The 19,897-nt window shown below is 40.5% G+C and overlaps 1 protein-coding gene across 2 annotated transcripts in view; it reads left to right on the top strand.

Moving 5' to 3' along the window:
• The window catches only part of PIGN (phosphatidylinositol glycan anchor biosynthesis class N), a 450,907-nt gene that overhangs the window by 24,372 nt on the left and 406,638 nt on the right, over positions 1–19,897 (top strand). For both annotated transcript variants that reach the window (XM_089674856.1, XM_089674855.1), the window contains exons 3-4: positions 389–510; positions 17,349–17,447. In XM_089674856.1, the coding sequence (XP_089530982.1) occupies positions 389–510; positions 17,349–17,447 (221 nt within the window). The remainder of the gene's footprint in view (positions 1–388; positions 511–17,348; positions 17,448–19,897) is intronic.

Below are 19,897 nucleotides of genomic sequence, written 5' to 3'. Positions count from 1 at the left end.
TGGACATAAATGCCTTTTGCAAATAACATGGCTCCCTTTATATGTATTTTATTGTATATAGCTGGAGTTTAGTTTTGACCTCCCTTGTTATTAATTTTGAATTTTAAATTCACTCAGAGCAGAATAGTAATTAGTGGGAATATTTTATTGATTTCATAGCATGGCAGTTTGTTAAAATGTTATGTGATCTCTTAAATCATTCTCTGTTTCTGTGACTGTATAAATGGGAAGGATGAGGCTCTTGGACTGGAATCTTTATGAAAGTTCTCATTATATGTGTATCTGGTTCATTTTGATTATTTTAAAATAACATATATAGTATGTTATAAAGCTGATGAATGCTTCTGTACATTACATAACTTCAATGTGTCTTCTTTTATTATTTTAGAGAAATAATCCAGAACAGAGGTAGCTGGGGTGTGTCTCACACTCGAGTTCCTACAGAATCCAGACCGGGACATGTTGCCTTGATAGCAGGCTTCTATGAAGATGTCAGTGCAGTTGCAAAAGGTATCAACATCTGTTTAACCCTGTTATTGTTTTACAATAGGACATCATATATTGGGGTATAAAAAAACATTTGTGTTTAGAGTATGTACAGTACTTTAATGCAAAGTAATTGTGCATACCATGTTACACAGGATGCTTTGAAAATGTCAGAGAGAGACCATTTGATTTCTGCAATTTCTGCTTTCACTGGGGTTTTTGTGGTAAGATGGACCACCACAGAGAACCTCAGAGATCTGCTTTGATAGAAAAAGTGGGTTTAGGTCAAAGTTTAGCCACTTTATTAGGTACACCTTGCTAGTACCGAATTGGACCTCCGTTTGCCTTCAGAACTGCCTTAAGTCTTCATATCCTAGATTGTAAGCTCGAAAGAGCAGGGCCCTTGACCCCCTCGTGTTTGGTTTTGTTACCTTATTGTCTTATGTTCTGTCCCCCACCATAATGTACTGCGCTGAGCAAACCTTTTAGCGTTATATAAATACTGTATAATAATAATAACATACAGTGAGGAACAGAAGTATTTGAACACCCTGCGATTTTGCAAGTTCTCCCACTTAGAAATCATGGAGGGGTCTGAAATTCACATTGTAGGTGCATTCTTACTCTGAGAGACAGAATTTAAAAAAAACATTCAGGAAATCACATTGTATGATTTTTAAAGAATTTATTTGTCTTGCACTGCTGAACATAAGTATTTGAACACCTGAAAAAATCAGTGTTAATATTTGGTACAGAAGCCTTTGTTTACAATTACAGAGGTCAAACGTTTCCTGTAGTTCTTGACCAGGTTTGCACACACTGCAACAGGGATTTTGGCCCACTCCTCCACACAGATCTCCTCTAGATCTGTCAGGTTTCGGGGCTGTCGCTGAGTAACATGGAGTTTCAGCTCCCTCCAAAGATGTTCAATTGGATTTTGTTCTGGAGACTGGCTAGGCCACTCCAGAACCTTGATATGCTTCTTACGGAGCCACTCCTTGGTTATCCTGGCTGTGTGCTTCAGGTCGTAGTCATGTTGGAAGACCCATCCACGACCCATCTTCAATGCTCTGACTGAGGGAAGGAGGTTGTTGCTCAAAATCTCACAATAAATGGCCCCATTCATCCTCTCCTTAATACAGTGCAGTCGTCCTGTCCCCTTCACAGAAAAGCACCCCCAAAGCATGATGTTACCACCCCATGCTTCAGAGTAGGGATGGTGTTCTTGGGATGCAACTCATCCTTCTTTTTCCTCCAAACACGACGAGTGAAGTTTGGACCAAAAAGTTCTACTTTGGTCTCATCTGACCACAGGACTTTCTCCCATGCCTCCTCTGGATCATCCAGATGGTCATTGGCAAACTTCAGATGGGCCTGGACATGTGATGACTTGAGCAGGGGAACCTTCCGTGCAATGCATGATTTGAAACCATGACGGCGTAGTGTTCTACCGACAGTGATCTTTGAAACTGTGGTCCCAGCTCTCTTCATGTCATTGACCAGCTCCTCCCTTGTAGTTCTGGGCTGATTCCTCACCTCTCTTATCATCAGTGATACCCCACGAGGTGAGATCTTGCATGGAGCCCCAGTCCGAGGGAGACTGACAGTTGTCTTTAGCCTCTTCCATTTTCTAACAATTGCTCCAACAGTTGATCTATTTTCACCAAGCTGCTTGGCAATTGCCCCGTAGCCCTTTCCAGCCTTGTGGAGGTCTGCAATTTTGTCTCTGGTGTCTTTTGACAGCTCTTTGGTCTTGCCCATGGTAGTAGTTGGCGTCTGACTGACTGTGGGATGGACAGGTGTCTTTAAAGAGCTCAGACAGGTGCTACTAAGTTAGATTAATGAGTGGAGTAGAGGGGGACTTTTTAAAGGCACTGTAAGAGGTCTTTGAGAGACAGAATTCTTGCTGTTTCATAGGTGTTCAAATACTTATGTTCAGCAGTGCAAGACAAATAAATTCTTTAAAAATCATACAATGTGATTTCCTGAATTTTTTTTTTATTCTGTCTCTCAGAGTGGGAATGCACCTACAATGTGAATTTCAGACCCCTCCATGATTTCTAAGTGGGAGAACTTGCAAAATCGCAGGGTGTTCAAATACTTCTGTTCCTCACTGTAGATTCTAGAAGGTGTTGGAAACATTCCTCAGAGATTTTGGTCCATATCGACATGAGTTGCTATTGCCTTTCTATCAGCTCGAACCAGTCTCTCTCTTTTTCGGACTATTCTCTGTAAACCCTAGAGATAGTTATGCATGAAAATCCCAGTAGGTCAGCAATTTATGAAATACTCAGACCAGCCCGTCTGTCACCAACAGCCATGCCATGTTCAAATTCACTTAAATCCCCTTTGTTCACCATTCTGATACTCGGTTTGAACTTCAGCAAATCGTCTTCACCATGTCATTGAGTTGCTGCCATGTGATTGGCTAATTGGCATTTTGTGTTACCAAGCAATTGAACAGGTATACCTAATAATAAAGTGGCCTGTGAGTGTACATGAGCGATACCTGACTGTTCCCACTGGAAGCTGGAAATCACTGTAGTGGGCCTCTAGCTTTCGAGTCTCTCGCTGGACAGCTGCCTTCTGCTTAGTAAACACAGGAGGTCACTTTCTTGGTAAGGACTCTATTCAGGAAACCTTTGCAATTTCCCAATGAATGCAAAATGTTCTCTCATTGGACAAGGCAGAGAGGCAGGGCGTTGACATCGTAATCTCCACCTTATCCACTCAGAGAACACTTTGCATTCAATGGCAACATACAAAGTATTCTCTTAATGGTTCCTGTGTCAAGCGAGCAACCTCCTGTGTTCACTAAGCAGCAGGGCAGCATGGGACCGAGAATTCTTTGGCAATCACTGTTGTAGTGGTGCCTACTATAGTGATTTACAGATTCAATGGGGATAAGCCTGTTATTGCACATACATATAATTACATTGGTTCAGGGTAGACCAGTTTAACTATTTAAAAATAGCCATATGTGGAATTCAGTTTTAAATCAAGCCTTCACTGACCTTTAGCTCTGTAGGTACTATGGAGAAATTCATACTCAAAGCACCATAGTCATTTTCATTGTCTCAGCAGCACAGCTCACCAAGCTCTTGTTTCCAGAACTCCGAGTTTACATTAGAGATTAGGAGGCTTCTGAGTCACTGCTGGGAGGTGGATTTCTTCTTAGTTGCAATTGAGCAATTGACAACATTACCATGTGCTTCCAGACATGGGGAACCATATGACCTGCTGTTCTGTGATATAGCTTGAGCCTAGCAGCCAATCAATTGACTTAAACACTGTCACATGTCAAAGGGAGTTCCATCTCTGCTCTGTCAGGTTGCCTCCACCATTTATTTCACCGTCAGCTGAGACAGAGGAAGGAACAGCAAAAGAGTGCAGGAAAAGTAAGCAATAATGGATTAGGAGGCCCCTTTGCAGAGACAACAACACTTGCATTGGCAACGTGACAATTATTCGTTAATGGAAATAAGCTTTCTTTCCACTCTAGTGCTCTTTGTTGGTGCAGATAAATCCAGGCCACATCCATCAGTAGTCTTTGAAAAGGAGGCTTACTAAAACTGGAGCACACATAATTTGGTGCAGCTGTGCATGGTAACCAATCAGCTACTAACCTTGGCTTATTAAATTAAGCTTTGACAATATAACCTAGAAGATGATTGGTCAATATGTACAGATGCACCAGATTCTCTGTGGTTGGTTTAGACTTTAGAGTACACTGGGCATAATGGTCATGTTGGAAGTGTCCTCATTTACCCATACTCTTGGCAATGAGATCTGAGTTCTGAAACTAGCAGTGCAGGGAACTAATGTATTGTGGGATGTGGGTGGAGCAAGGCAGTCTTTGGTTTTTTTTTCCTCAGTTTGGTATTTGCATTTTAGAACAGGTTTTTGCACAGGAAACATGTATGCAAACAATGTGGGATGGTTGCATTTCAATAATTTTGGCTACTTAAAAAGTAAAGGTTTTATTTGGAGCTGAATCGTGGCTGTTTTATAGGACATGCACCTATTGATTAAAAACAAAGTAGTTGGGGTCATTTTTTTATTTTTGGCCTAACCCAGGGAATTTTCTCACTGTCCTGATAATAAAGGCTTTTGTTATTGCAGTAATCTTTACATTTGAAATCCATGACCATAAAAAAATTGTAGGGAGTATTGGTAATGTATAAACAAAAAATGTTAACCTGTTTTTACATATAGATAGATAGGGTTTAGTATGAAAGCAATCTGGTATACAGTATGCTTTCATTAACTGAATAAGTTGGCTAGTTCGAAAATACTTTTTCTTTTTCCCTTAAAAGGGATGTCACGGGTGGAATGTCAATTTTTATTGTTTCTCTGATAGTAATAGTTTTGGTAGAAACAATTTTTTTAAAGGATAAGTTCAATTTTGGAACATGTTACATGTTCCACCCATTTTTTAGGAAGGGAACATGTAACATGTTCCAGCTCCTTCTTCCCCCGATCCACTCCTCCCTGTGGGGGATCTTCTCCCCGCACCCGCTGTCACAATATAAAAAGAGCAAGGCCATGCTGGACTCCACCCACACGGCCGCTTCATTCAATCAAAGAGTTTTGCGAATGATTGAACTACAACTACTGTTGGCCAACAGCTTGTAGTTCTCAATGAACTGTGGGGGGACTGGTGAACACTCACTTAGTTCATGGATTTTTCTTGCCATTTAGTAACTGCCTGACAGTACGTGTTTTTATTATTATTATTATTATTATTATTTTTTTTTTTTACAAAAGTTGAATTTAGCCTTTAAAGTGGTTGTGTAGGTTGATGGTTTGAAGGTAAAAAAATGTATGTGTGCTGCTCTCTCCATAGCCCCTCTGTTTTTTCATCTGCGCCCCCTCTCGATCCAGCGATCTGCACAGAAGGCTCGGCTGTCCCCGGTCTCTCGCTCTCCCTCTCCTCATTAGCTGAGACCGTCAGTGGGAGTCATTGAGCTAGTGAGCCAATGAGGAGAGAGTGGGGACGATGGCCGAGCTTCAACTCTGTGTCTTATGGACACATAAAGCGAGGCTCGAGATTGAGCATGCACCTGTGCCCCCATAGCTTGTGGCTTGCTATTGGGGGCACTGGTCAAGGGGGAGGAGCCAGGTGTGTCAGCTTGGTCCTGAGAAAAGGAGGATTGCGGCTGCTCTGTGCAAAACCATTGCACAGAGCAGGTAAGTATAACAGGTTTGTTATAAAAAAAAAATGAATTTTTAGAATCTAAGTCTTTTCAGTATTGTACATTAGGGCTGGGCTCACACCTGTGCGCTGTGGTTTGGATGCAGCACGGTCTATTAGACCATGCATTTTCTGAAAGCACACCAAAGATGCATCATGCAGGAGTTTGATTTGCGTTCATGAAATTGCACAGTCTGAAAGAAGTCAATGAGAGCGTGCCTAAAACTGCGTGTAAAACACGCATACAAGCCTGCTGTGCCCAAACTGCAGCACACTGGTGTGAACCCAACCTTATTTGTTGAACTGTACTAAAAGGAATATAAACTAAGACTGAACAGACTGCCTCTGCTGTAAAAGTAGCTCACATTGTATCCCCTTTCTGTGCTCTTTTTTTTTTTCTGCCATGATTACACTACATTTTATCAGTGCTGGCGGTAAGGATAACAAGACATAAGACTAATGACTGACAACAATGAATGACATCAACAACCACAATGTTACCCTTTGGCAATGCCTTTGCTGTATTTTTATATATTGTTATACAAAAGGGTTCTCTACCTTGCTAACAAAAATACTCCATCAAGAGTCAGCCATTTATACAGTACAAGAAAGTATAGTAGTTTCCAATAATATACTCCCTGTCTAGATTTAAAGGCTTGTTGCAGCCAAAACCATTTAAGCTTTATATGGAATTGCGAAAGGTTGGATTGTATTTCTGTGTAACATACCTGGTGGTGGAGCCTGACGCGTGTAGGTAGGCTTCTCTTACGCCTCTGGCTCAGGAACCCTGGTAAAGTGACAAGAGCGCCTGAGCACAGAGTGGGCATGAGTGCCTGACTGGTCTCCTGTTGTGGGATGTTGGAGAGCAGTGCATGTGTTGCCGAAGAGCAGGCTGTGCTGGTGGAAGACCGGAGCAGGAGGTGGGCACAGGTCACCATGTTCTGAAGCAGGAGAAATGGGTTGGCAGTCCAGGACGGCAACTGAAAGGCAAATCAAGATACAATACAGCAGGCAGAAGAATAATCAAGGTCAGGTCAGGCCAGGTCGGTAACAGTAGGCAGACGAACGGTTCAGCAGAAGGAACAGGCAGAGATGAAAATCCAAAGACAAGCCTGGGGTCTGTACAGGCAGCGTTCAGGCACGGTCAGGAGCAGATCATGTCGACAACAGGAAGTCAACACAGGAACAAGTATCAGATACTTAAGGGAATGTAACAGACCAAATGGCAAGGCCCTCAGGTCATAGTGCAGTTTAAATAGCCCGCCTGTTTTTTTGTGTGCGGTTGCGCACGTGTACGTGCCCTTGTGAGCCGGCCGCAAATTAATTTTTGCACATTGGAGTGCACCTTTCCTGACATTCTGTCTGTAACTCCATGAATAATATAATTCTTTTCCTGAGCTCCATCATGTGTCCTAAGGTTTAGGCAGAAGACCATATGGGCTTTGGCTACAATAATCATTGAGGTTGATTTATCACAACTGGAAGTGTGCAAAATCTGGTGCAGCTGTGCATGGTAGCCAATCAGCTGCTAACTTCAGCTTGTTCAATTAAGCTTTGACAAAAGCTTAGAGGCTGATTGGTTTCTATGCAGAGCTGCACCAAATATTGCACTCTTCAGTTTTAGTAAATCAGTCGTGTTGTGTTTCTTGTCATTAACAGACTGTAGATAGTATATTGTTTTCAATTAGGCAGACCCTGTCTGGTAGACTTGCAATAAGGTAAGAGCATCTCCTAGACACAGCCAAAAAGCAGAACCTGTACATATTGCTGGTGTTTGTAATATAAAATTATGAACTATACATAAAACAAAAGCTTGTAAATATTAGGAGTATCACATGTGGATCATATATAGAAAAACAATAGTCCCCCTTTTACTCAACTGAAGAAATCCGAGTTAGCTAGAAAATACTGTGGAAAAATGCCAGTTTAAAGTATAACACAAATTATTACATAAATCCTCTTATGTTCAGTGGCCATAAAAACCTCAGCTTTACTTTCAATCCATTAAATACTTCTGACAAGGGTACAATCCATAGGTAGGGAAATATAATGGGGCCTACAAAAAGTGTTACCATATTGTGAAACAGCTGTAGATTCCTTTTCTGTTCCATTTATGCTGTCTATTCAGTTATATATCTTTATATATGGGTTTTACTCCAGTCATTTGCTTTTAATGGAAAATAAATAAAGTTGACATTTTTATGACTACAGAGTGAGCGTAAATTCCTGTGAACATTTATATTAACGATATACCTATGGCCAGTCTGTATGAATAATAGAAAGGAACACTGTATTTACATATGCTGTTTTGTATGATTTTATAGTAGATTGTGCTTAAATATGGTGGCTGCATACGTTTTCTTTTTTAGGCTATTTTTTGCCCTGGAGATCCTGGCAGGAACACATTCCTATCCTAGGGTGATAAAGCACATTTACTATATTGTATCTATAGAGGGGCAGCATGGTCACCCTAGGCAGGGCCAGATTAACATAGGGGATAATGGAGCTGTAGCTCCAGGCCCCTAATTTAAGATAGGCTCAGCCCTGGAGTCACTAGTGCTGCCCAGCCCATGATTGATATGTAAATGAAGGGCAGCAGGTGACATTGATATGTAAATCGTGGACAGCATTAATATGTAAATCGTGGGCAGCAGGCAGCATTGATATGTAGATGGTGGGCACATTCATAGGTATATCAAACTCCCCTGATCCCCAGTTCACCCTCACCTCTGCTGAAAGCAGCTGACATTAGGGATGTAAACATGCCCTGCCTGCCACTGTCACTGAGCCTGCCATCAGTCTGTACTGCAAAAGTGAGCAGATCGATGGGGAGGGCTGGGTTCAGAAGTAAGAGAGAAGGGATTACAGTTTGGAGTGCAAACATGTTTAACCACGCACCTTTAAGCCCCTTTCCACTCTTACCCCATTGTGGACGCACTATTCGCGCCACATTACTACTCTACTTAAGCTACCAAAAGGTACCCTCTCTCCCCCGGCTGTCTTTTAGCTCTCTCTCATATCCTCTCTTTTACTACATCCTCTCACCCCCCCCCCCCCATTTAATTTGTTTTTTCAAAAATGTGTTTGTGTTTTCATTTTGTTTATTCCCAAAAAAGGCCCACCAAAATCCTCAGCACCAGGCCCATGGTACTCTTAAACCGGCCCTGACCTTAGGACAGGAAGTGTGTTATAAGTTCAAAACACCTCCCCTTTTCCTATTTCCATATTTTAGGGAGAGTCTTTTGTAGTTCACATAGGTAAACTGGGCACAGCTGACAATGTTGCTTGAGATTTCAGTGCAGCACAGGCAAGCTCACGGAATCTAACAAATTGTTTCCAATATTAGATGTAACAGAATATAAGAGAAATAAAATTGGAAGTTTGTTAGGGTATGCATGCTCATTAATTAAATGATCAGGTGATGCAAGACTGAAGCAGACACAGCAGCATGTTGCTTGGTGTTCATAACTGTCTCTCATGAGAATCACATGCTTTGTTAGGCCTCTTGCACACTGGACATTTTTACAGCTGCTCCTAGGGGCATCTGGCATTTTTTTTCCTGCCCCAAACCTCCCCTGCATGTTATCCCATTTGTCATGCACACATAGGGGTTGATTTACTAAAGGCAAATATACAGTGCACTGCAAGTGCAGTTGCTCCAGAGCTTAGTAAATGAGGTAAAGCTTCAAATTGCAAAGAATACTTAAGGAAAATCAAAAAACAGCATTTTTGCTCGCACATGATTGGATGATAGAAATCAGCAGAGCTTTCATTCAGATCTAGAGCAACTGTACTTGAAGTGCTCTTGCACTGCACAGACATTTTGCCTGTAGTAAGTAAACCTCATAGGCTTTTAGCAGAGGCAGGAAAAAACCCACTGCTAGTGCGTCCAGGAGTAGCAGAGTTTGGGCAGAAAAATCTTTTGCTGCTTGTAAACACACGTTAATGCTAGGCGTGTTTAGAACTTAAACATTCAGTTCAATGGTCAGAATAAATTATTCTGGCCAATGATGTGAATTAACGCCAAAACACTTGACATGTCTGAATGCGTTACACACTTTTACAAGTGCCAGGCTTTTTTTTTTTTTTGCGAAAATGCTGCCAGGAGGAAGACCTCTAGGAGAGCTTACAAACCATCCAGTGTGCATGAGGACGTATAAAAATCCTGCATTATACAAAAAAAAAAAATATCAGTTATCCACTCATCCAACACTCATGCTGGTCTTTTTCCAAATGATCACGGAGACCAGCATGACCTAACATAGTCCCGTCATGCTGCTAGTTAATAGTAACAGGATATAAAAAGTATCTTCAAAAAGTTCAGTGCACCTTACTATCTCTTCCATTTATGGGTGAGACCACGACCAGGGGCGGACTGACCATTCAAGCACTCGGGCACTGCCCGAGGGCCCGGGGTTAGTAGGGGGCCCCATGCAATGCACCTGGTACATTTTGTAGGCTTTTTTTGAGCGTGTCAAGGACACAGGGGCCCCATGATCCCCTATTGCCCGGTGGCCCCCATGAGTTGTCAGTCCGCCCCTGACCACGAATGTACTTCTTGACAGTTTTGGCATTTCAGCTCAGCTGCACTAAAATAACCTTTACCTGCACATTCCAATCATCACATTCACAAAACCACTTTTTGTTATATGCATATGTACCACAGTGGCACAACAGAGAACACAGTACTCTGGGCCTTCTGTACCTGACCAGCTATTTGTAAGAACCTTTACTCCATGCATTTCAAACAATTTCTGCATATTGACTCGTGTATAACAGTCCATTCTAATCCAATCCAAGGTAATTGCAGAATCTCTCCATTTCACTATATTCACTCAGAAAGTCCTGACAGAAGTGATAGCACAATTTATACTGTGTTCTATGTATGTGTGTGCTACACTCAACAGTCCCAAGGGTGAATAAATAAATATGCATGCCTTTTTCCAGTAGCTGGCAAATCGTCAAGGGATTCCCCAAATGCACCACTATTTCCAAGAGTCTTGGTGATACTTGAAGAATGAGCTGTGTTTGCTTGACAGCCAGTTCCCTTATGCTTCATTTTGGGCACTGCACCTCTTCTAGATGGAACACTTACAACAAATGCAGCAGATGACAGCCTTATGTCAGCTACATGTGCAATGTTTGCATTGATACTAAATCTTATGACTAGCCGCAGGAGCATCCTCAACCAGTGTTCCTTCAGAAGAGATTCCTGCATGGCCAGAAACTAGCCCAGCCACCTCCAGGAAACACAATCCAGTAACGGGGACCTGTTGCCCCATTACATGAATTCCATTAAGTGTACAGGTTGAAAAATATAAGAAAGAAACTGATTGGTTACTATGGACAGCATAGGTCATTTTCTTTCCTCTAGTTTTGGCAAAATAGTTCCATCTCGACTTTCCCCCTAAATATTTATACCCGAATTTGAACCATGAAAAAAAAAACAAATACAGCCAGCACATCTAAGGACTGTATTTAAACCTTTTTGTGATATAGTATCTATAAGATAAATAAATATAAATATAGATAAATAAAATACATAAATCCTAAAGTGTCCAATTCAACAAAAGTCCCACATGTGTCCAATAAAGTCCAAAGATCCAAATTTCCATCCAGTAAAAAGGATTGACTTCTATTAATCCAATGAAACCTAAAAAAAAATGAAAAATATACACCATAGTGCATTACCTTTTACATTTTCAAAGTAAACCAATATTGTGCAAACACAAATCACGCAAAAATGTGAAAAACAAAACAAAAAAAAAACATATATATATATATATATATATATATATATATACATACACTAAACCCCAAACTGTGGTCAACTGCAACACTGTGAACACTCCGTGGGACAACACCCAATAGTGCTAGGTACTATTACCCTCTGTGAGTAATTATACACATATCGATAATATGGAACCATAATCTTCCATTATTTCTTTATGGATACTCCTTCCAAGGTCCTCACAAAGACAAGAAGAGTCTTTAAGACAGATCTCCAAGCATAGATAAAATTTAATAGTAACTTACATTATAGTAACCAACATCTAAGGACTGGTAAGCTGCAATACATGACATTTTTGTTTTTGTGTATTTAGCTGCACTTCATGCATTTACTATTTTGCTGCTAGCATTAGTAAAGAGATAGAAAAGTATATCATATTTACTTGTTTAAATTGTGTTTTACATTTCTTTTGTTACTTCCTAGTTTCTAGGCCTAGGCAAATGATGTCATACATCCCAGGAGTCTTCAGGAAGGAAAGTGGGGTTTTCTCAGATAAGCACACTCTCCTGCCTGCATGCCTGAGCTAAGGGCATATGGATTCCAGGAAGTAATGCTACATGAATCATCTGCTTTTACCCAACATGGCTATGTCAGAAATGCTAGGGGGTGTTTTTCTAAGTGATTTCTAAACAAAATAAAGCATGCAGACATGAATGGATGGGCGAGTTTGCTTTGAATAATAAAATTAAATTAAATAGCGCTTTTGGTTTGTGGTGCTCAGATACTATGTAGTTCCACTTTAAATTACTGTGCAGAGCTACTAAGCAAGAAGTACAGCCTGCATGTTTCATAAACACACAAGACTGCCTATCCCCCAAGCATGTGTTAATAAAAAGTATACACATAAACAAGGTTTTAAACAAATACATTATCTTTAACCACTTGCCGCCCTGCCAGTGTACATATACGGCGGCAGGGCGGCACTCGCAGGCAAAACCATGTTTTAAAACATGTGTTTTGTAAACAAATAGGGGGCGCGCGCGAGGCGCGTCGCCGCCCTATCTGTCCCGCGGATCACCGCCGCAGATGTCAGTCGCCGGGTCACAGCCGCTCCTTAGCGGCTATGTCCCGGCGATCGGCGGCAAACAGTGACAGAGAGCACAGCTGCAGTAGCTGTGCTGTCTGTCACTTCCCTGTCAGCTCGAGGATGAGCTGATCGAGAAAGAACAGTTTCTCTTTCTCGATCAGCCTTGTCCCGCCCAGTACACACCCCCGCCCCCTAGTAAAACACTCCCCTCACTCCTATAACCCTTCCCTGCAAAATAAAGTTAACCCCTTCCTCCCCATTGCCATTAGTACAGTGTCAGTTTTTTTTTTTTGCACTGATCACTGTATTAGTGTTTTTGGGGATGTCAGTGACCCCAAGTCAGTACCCCCCAATGTCAGAATGTCCGCCGCAGTCCCGCCGTAAGTCGCTGGTTGCTGCCATAAGTCCCTGATCGCCGTCATAATTCGCTGATCGCCGCCATTATTAGTATAAAAAAAACCTAAAAATCCCAGTATCTTTCCCGCCATTTGTAAACGCTATAACTTTCACGTAAACCAATTAATTTACACGTATTGGGTTTTTTTTTTTAGCAAAGACATGTCGCAGAATGCATTTTGGCAGAAATTTATGACTAAATTTGATTTTTGCATTTTTTTTTACTGGACATGTTTTATAGCAAAAAGTCCAAAATATTGTTTTTTTTCCCTCAAAATTGTCAGCATTTTTTTTTTTATAGCGTAAAAAATAAAAACCGCACAAGCAATCAAATACCACCGAAAGAAAGCTCAATTTGTGGGGAAAAAAAGGATGTAAATTTCATTTATGTACCATATTGCATGACCGCGCAATTGTCTGTTAAACTAGCGCAGCGCTGTATAGCAGAAAAATGGCGTAAATTGCAGTATTTATACCATAGTTTGTAGACGCTATAACTTTCACACAAAGCAATCAATATACACTTATTGGGATTTTTTTTTACCAAAAACATGTAGCAGAATACATTTTGGCCTAAATTTATAACCAACTTTGAGTTTACTATATATTTTTTATAGCTGAAAATAAAAAATATTATTTTTCTTCAAAATTTTTGGCCTTTTTTTGTTTATAGCGTGAAAAATAAAAAGCGCACAGGTGATCAAATTACACCGAAAGAAAGCTCTATTTGTGTGAAAAAAAGGACGTAAATTTAGTTTGGGTGCAGCATTGCATGACCGCGCAATTATCAGTTGAATTATGGCAGCGCCAAGTAGCAAAAAGAGGCCTAGTCATTAAGGGGGGTAAATCCTCTGGAGCTCAAGTGGTTAAATGGAGATGCATAACTAAAATTTACATTTTGGATGGATTGACTCTTAATCCATTGGTGTGGAAAGAAAAAGTGTATATTGCATCAGCTCTTGTTTTTTTTCTGTCTTTGTTTAGGTGCATTATAACAATATGAAATGTAAGCATATTGACAAATGTGTCATATCATGAGTGGCGATTGAGAACCAGGCAGTGAAAAGGAATCAATAATGCTGGTATTCCATGTGTTTCAGAGAAGTTAAACAATGTAGAAGTAGCTATAAACATTTTTAATTTTATCATCAGGGATATAAGAGTGTGTAAAGAAAGGGAATAAGAGGGAATTTACCCATATTTCCCAGTTGCCTTTGTATATCTTTCTGTCATGTTTTTTGACATAATATCAATTTGCTTACCATATTGTGTCATAGACCGTTATACATGTTGAAGCAATATGGGGGCTTCTGCCGAGTTTGCTAAGTTAGCTGTCAGCATGCATCTGTTTTTCTTTGATATATTTTGGATAAGATATTCCTTTTAAATTAAAACAATCACTAAATTCTCTTACAGATTTTAAAGTGGAACTAATTGATGGCAGGTAGGCTTCTACTGCAGAGGAGCCTCAGTATGTTTCCTCTGCAATAGAAACTCATTTTCTGCCTTCCAGTAATGATTGATCTGCATGGACAGTTCGGTGTATATTCTTGGTATTCTTTGTAGCATGTGCTTGACTAGTAGTTATTCCATCCTGAACCAACCAATCAAGACGGTTGAAGATGTCAAACCTAGAAGAAGCCCGGTTGAGGATGTTAGTGTGGGAATTTTCAGTGTTGCATTGCTTGAGGGTAGGTAGATACAGTAGACTTTACTTCTGCTTTACCATGTTAATGTGTTTTGAAAAGTTGCTTTCAATCTTTTTAAATAATCTTGGCAATCCTACTCTAAAAGGTCCTTGTTCAGGCACCTCCTGTTATGGGTTGCCATGTGCCTTCTTGTCTGCTGTGTCGTCACCTTGTCACAAATACCCTTGTTTGAAACGACAGGTGACTGAGATGGCACACAATGCGCAGGCATGGTAAACCAGTCCAAATGTGTAACTGAATGCTGGAGTAAGTGTATATAGACTGAAAGTGGCTGAAAAAAGGAGGGATCAACAGCAATAAGTTGCAAAAAATGAAAACAGTATTTTTGTTATTAAACAAACATACAGAATCCTCCTGCGCTCTTATGTGATATGACACGATGAGGCAAAATTAAATTACAATGAATAAAAATTGAAAGAAGCTGCTAACATCTGATTTTACACCAATAGGCCTCAAGAGCATAAAAAAAATATAAACTGATGTAGCGCTTATATAAACATAAACAGTATAATGACCCCACAGTGAAACATATATATCACAGGTCTAATGTGGAGCATATATAGTGAGTGACCAAAAAAACAAGGGGAGTAAACCCTTATCCGCATAGGGATAATAAACATGTGACCCCCCTCAGTCCACAATGTGGGACATAAACAAATATTCAGTGTGTCCCTACACAGGGATCAAAAAGACTAAAGTGTGAATTAAAACAGCACTGCAAAACAATCAACAAATATCAGAAAAAGTCCAGTGATCTGTGTCGCATTCCTTCTGGTCATGCAAAAGGGAGGAATGTGTGTGATCCCACACACCTTGAATGTGATCCAATTATAGCTGTAATGGCCTCTCACCTCCTCCCTGCGACCTCTCACCTCCTCCCTGCGACCCTACAGGGCCACAGAGCCTTAGTTATACCACCACTGGGTCTAGACAGCACTCCTCACGAGTTGATGGCTTGAGAGTGTTCCCCAGCAAACTGTTATTGTCCTTTGAAGGACACAGGAACGTAAGCTTCATTCTGGGGAAGAAGTTTTGTACACGTGGCATGCCTTATCAACTACACGACAGGAAGAAACTATTGCTGGAGTGCTTGGTGTTCCCTTAGATTGTCAGCAGACAAAAAGACTGACTGCTACCCTGCTGAACATACTCCCCGTGGAACATGGCATATGTCCAGTGATCCTCCTGCTGTTCTTTTTTCCTGCTAAATGCGATTTCATTGAGGTTGTCAAAAACGTCTTTGACATTCCCTTGAGATATTATGAATCTCTTTTAGACTATTTGATTATATTTTACGAGACTGGATGGCTGCCATAAACATCCTTACTTTTTCTTGGAGCCTTCTTCCCTGATGCCTAGAATCAAAAGTTTAAAGCTTAGGCCTTTTTCCTTCCTTAGACTGACTGTTCTTACTTGTGAACCTATTGTTCAATTTCCTCTTAGGGTTCTCTTCTGAGGCAGAAAAAGCTTCCCATGCTCCCTTTTTTTGGTCATTTTTGTTGTTGGCCTGTATATTTCAAAGTTTCTGTTGGAGTGGACTTCATATCCTTTGTGCTAAGCATTCCCTTTGGTGGTGATTCTTTTTCAGGTCTGAACATAAGCTTGATTCTCTGTGACCTCCCATGGGTTTTAATAGTCCTTCTGTCCAGTTGGGAACTTTACTTCTTCTGGTTCAGATCTGGGAAAAACCATTGCAGGCCAGTCCCACCTTTAACTGTCATGCTTCCCTTTTTTTCAAATTCTTTATTTATGTAGACAGCACCACACTCACAAAACAGTGCAAAACAGCTCCAGTATATACGTCAGAAGGAATGAGGTAACATCCCCCAAATACAGAGATCACAATGCAATAACCAGCCAGGAGTAATACAGAAAGTAAACAATTGACAGGCAATACAATATACTGTAGAGAAGAATGCCGACATGAGGTGCACCCCGGAAGGGGGGTCAAAACTAACTGCAACTATGAGTGTTGGGGTCCATCCATTTTTATAGAAAGTGTATATAAAGGTATAGTGCCCCATCGTTGGTGTCAGTGGGAGGAATAGTGCCCCATTGTTGGTGTCAGTGGGAGGAATAGTGCCCCATCGTTGGTGTCAGTGGGAGGAATAGTGCCCTATTGTTGGTGTCAATGGGAGAAACAGTGCCTCATTGTTTGTCAGTAGCAGTAATTATGCCCCATTATTGGTGGGAGGAAAAGAATAGTGTCTTTTATCAGTGGGAGGAAAATTTCCCCTGAGAGCCAGATAAAGACAAACAAAAGGCCACATTCGGCCCCCCCGGGCTGCAGTTTGGAGACCACTGGTTTGTTTACCAAAACTGTTATTCTTTCAGGTCAAGCATTTGCTGTATATTGTAGGGATATTAACAATATTCTTTGCAGAATTGTTCCTGTTGTTATTCTGTGCATAGTGACACATGCATTCCAATTACTTTCTAATTGCTGAGTGCTAAGTAGGATGGTCTGCTTGCTGTAATCCTATGATTAGGGTTGTTTTAATAGAAAAACTACTAAGCAAGAAATGAATCATATGAGAAAGATATTACATTTCTGGGGGTAGTGTGTGCACACAACCCCTCTTGTTACATAGTTGCTGATTTTGTGCTATGAGGTAACAAAGACTAATGTAGTCCATTTTGTTTATTTTACAGTTTTAATAATCATTTTTCAGAGTGATAATTTGTGAGTTAAATAAACTTTCTGTTTTGATGTATTTTATGTAAGTGTTCATGTTTTCTCTCTAGGTTGGAAGGAAAACCCAGTTGAATTTGATTCTGTTTTTAATGAAAGTATGTACACATGGAGCTGGGGCAGCCCTGATATTTTACCCATGTTTGCAAAAGGTATGAACTGGTCCAATGTGTAATTGTATGGATGAAGGTAAATACAAATGTCTTATTTCCTATATTGTTTCAATCATTTTTTTTTCCTGAAGAGTCAAATAACCTAAATTATGGCTGGTTTGGTATGCGCTTGATAACCTTCCAGTATGGTTTTTGGAATGTGGGAGAAAATTGTGTAGAAGAATCCTCTGCAAACGTGCGGAAACATAAAAGTTCCTTACTGTTCAAGATAATCATGCATCAGAACGCAAGTTACACTTATTAGTTAGGTTCCACTGCACCACATGTAGAAACAGTGCATTAAAAAGAAAAAAAATATCAATTTGGTACAAAAGCTACACCCTCAGGGGCGGACTGACCATTTGGAAACTCGGGCACTGCTCGAGGGCCCGGGGTCAGTAGGGGGCCCCATGAGATACCCCTGGTACCTTTTTCATAGGCTTTTTTTGAGTTTGGGCAAGGACACAGGGGCCCCATGATCCCCTATTGCCCGGGGGCCCCATGAGTTGTCAGTCTGCCCCTGTATACCCTTGTTCTTTCCTGTGGTGTCCAGGTCAGGAAAACATCATGGACCTTCTGGCATGATCCTTGGAACACTGAAAATCCCAAATCTCATCGGAAGACACAACTACAGAGTGTTAGCGCATCTTCATGTGAGAATTTACATCCTCCATGAAACTTCATAATCCCCCCAAAATTGGGGATGATTATCAAATGGTGCAAGCTGCAAAAACTTTGGTAAATTTGTATAGCATATGAAGGCAATAGCCTGCACACTTTTAAAGGGTTGATTTAGCATGGAGAACATTGGATTTTGTTGTATGTTATATCTAGCTGTTTTTTAGCTGTATGAGATGTGACAATTTAATTCCTGAGATGCCCAATTAGTAGAAGAAATAGCATGTGTCTGCATTGCACTGTTGATGGAAAATGAGTGACAAGAATCTGGAGCAGCGGACTAACAGCAAATATGCGTGAAAATAGGCAAAAGTGCGAGTGAAACTTTAGCTCTGTGACAACAGGCTTATGGTGAACATTCCATGAACAAATCAAGTGTTTTTGAATGGCATAGACAGTTTAAGGGGCGGGAAGATGTCTATTCTATGATGACACAAGAAGTAGGCAGTCTTGATCAGAAAGAACATCGTCTTCAAATTTCATCCGATCTTTTGAAGAATGCAGACGTGTTTTTGATAAGGTTATGATAAGTAATTAAACATGGCGAAAAGTTCCTTTTTTTTTTTTTTGTACAGTCTATTCAGGGAATTAAATAGTCATACTTTGTAAAACAGATGATAGAATATTATGTCAATATAATTAGCTTCCAGTGTGTCTGCTGTGTCCTCAGATCTGCACATATACATTTTCATCAGGCATATTTTTGTGCTGGTTGGTGGTAAAAAAATTATTGCAGTTGGTGTGTTTAATGCCTGAACCCAGACAAAACTTTTTTATTTTGTCTTGGATAAAACCAGGAAGTGTTAAACATCCTTTAAAGGGGATGCAGACAAAGACACATTGTCACTGAATAAGGAAGGTACAAAGAATGTCTAGCCTATCCCAAATGTACAATCATATTCCTATTTTTATGGGCACCACAAGAAAAGTAAATGAAAAAAAAAATCAGAATTATTTGGATAGGATTATGCTTAAATGTACATGACCAATATTTCACCAGCTGTTTAAGTAATAGATACACTGTTTTCCATTGCAGTGCATTGCTGTCTGCCTATTTAGGTGTGATGACATCACGGATAGCTTATGAGAGTATTATTATTATTATTATGCAGCTTGCTAGAGCATTATTATTATGCTAAATTTATATAGCATCAACAGTTTGCACAGCACTTTACAAAATAAAGGGAGACAATTCAGTTGGAATACAAACTGAATTGGAATACAATTTAAGGCAAGATGGTTAGGAGAGCCCTGCTCATGAGAACTTTCAATCTAAAGATAGGAGATAGCCATACAGTTTGGGGTGGGGATTCCCAGAGGATGGGGAGGCTCTGGAGAAGTCCTGGATGTGTGCATGAGAGGAGGTGACAAGGGAGAAGAAGGTCTTGGGTGGAGCAAAATGGACAGTGGAGGAAATAAAAGTGGTAACATATTGAGTTCATTTTGCTGCTGCAGCTAGGGGAAGAGTTGTGGATGGCTTTGTAAATTGATGTCAGTATTTTGAAATTTAGCAGAGAGGGGTGGCAAACACTGAGTGGTTGGTAAGGTGGATGAGTCTGGTAGCAGAATTAAAGATAGACTGAAGGGGGGATAGCCTGTGTAGAGGTAGACCAACAAGGAAGAAGTTGCAGTAGTCGAGATGAGAGATAACCAGGGAGTGAATTAGTAGTTTGATTGTGTCATTGGTTAAGAAAAAGTGCATTTTAGAATTTGGAAGAGAAGGGAGTAAGATTTTACAGTGATTTGATGTGGTGTATGAGGGAAGGATAGTT

Source organism: Staurois parvus, unplaced genomic scaffold, assembly GCF_062004578.1.
Source record: "Staurois parvus isolate SC_StPar_1 unplaced genomic scaffold, SC_StPar_1.0 ptg000153l, whole genome shotgun sequence".
Lineage (NCBI taxonomy): Eukaryota > Metazoa > Chordata > Amphibia > Anura > Ranidae > Staurois > Staurois parvus.
Note: the sequence above shows the minus strand (reverse complement) of the source record. Positions and strands in the feature narration are given on the sequence as shown.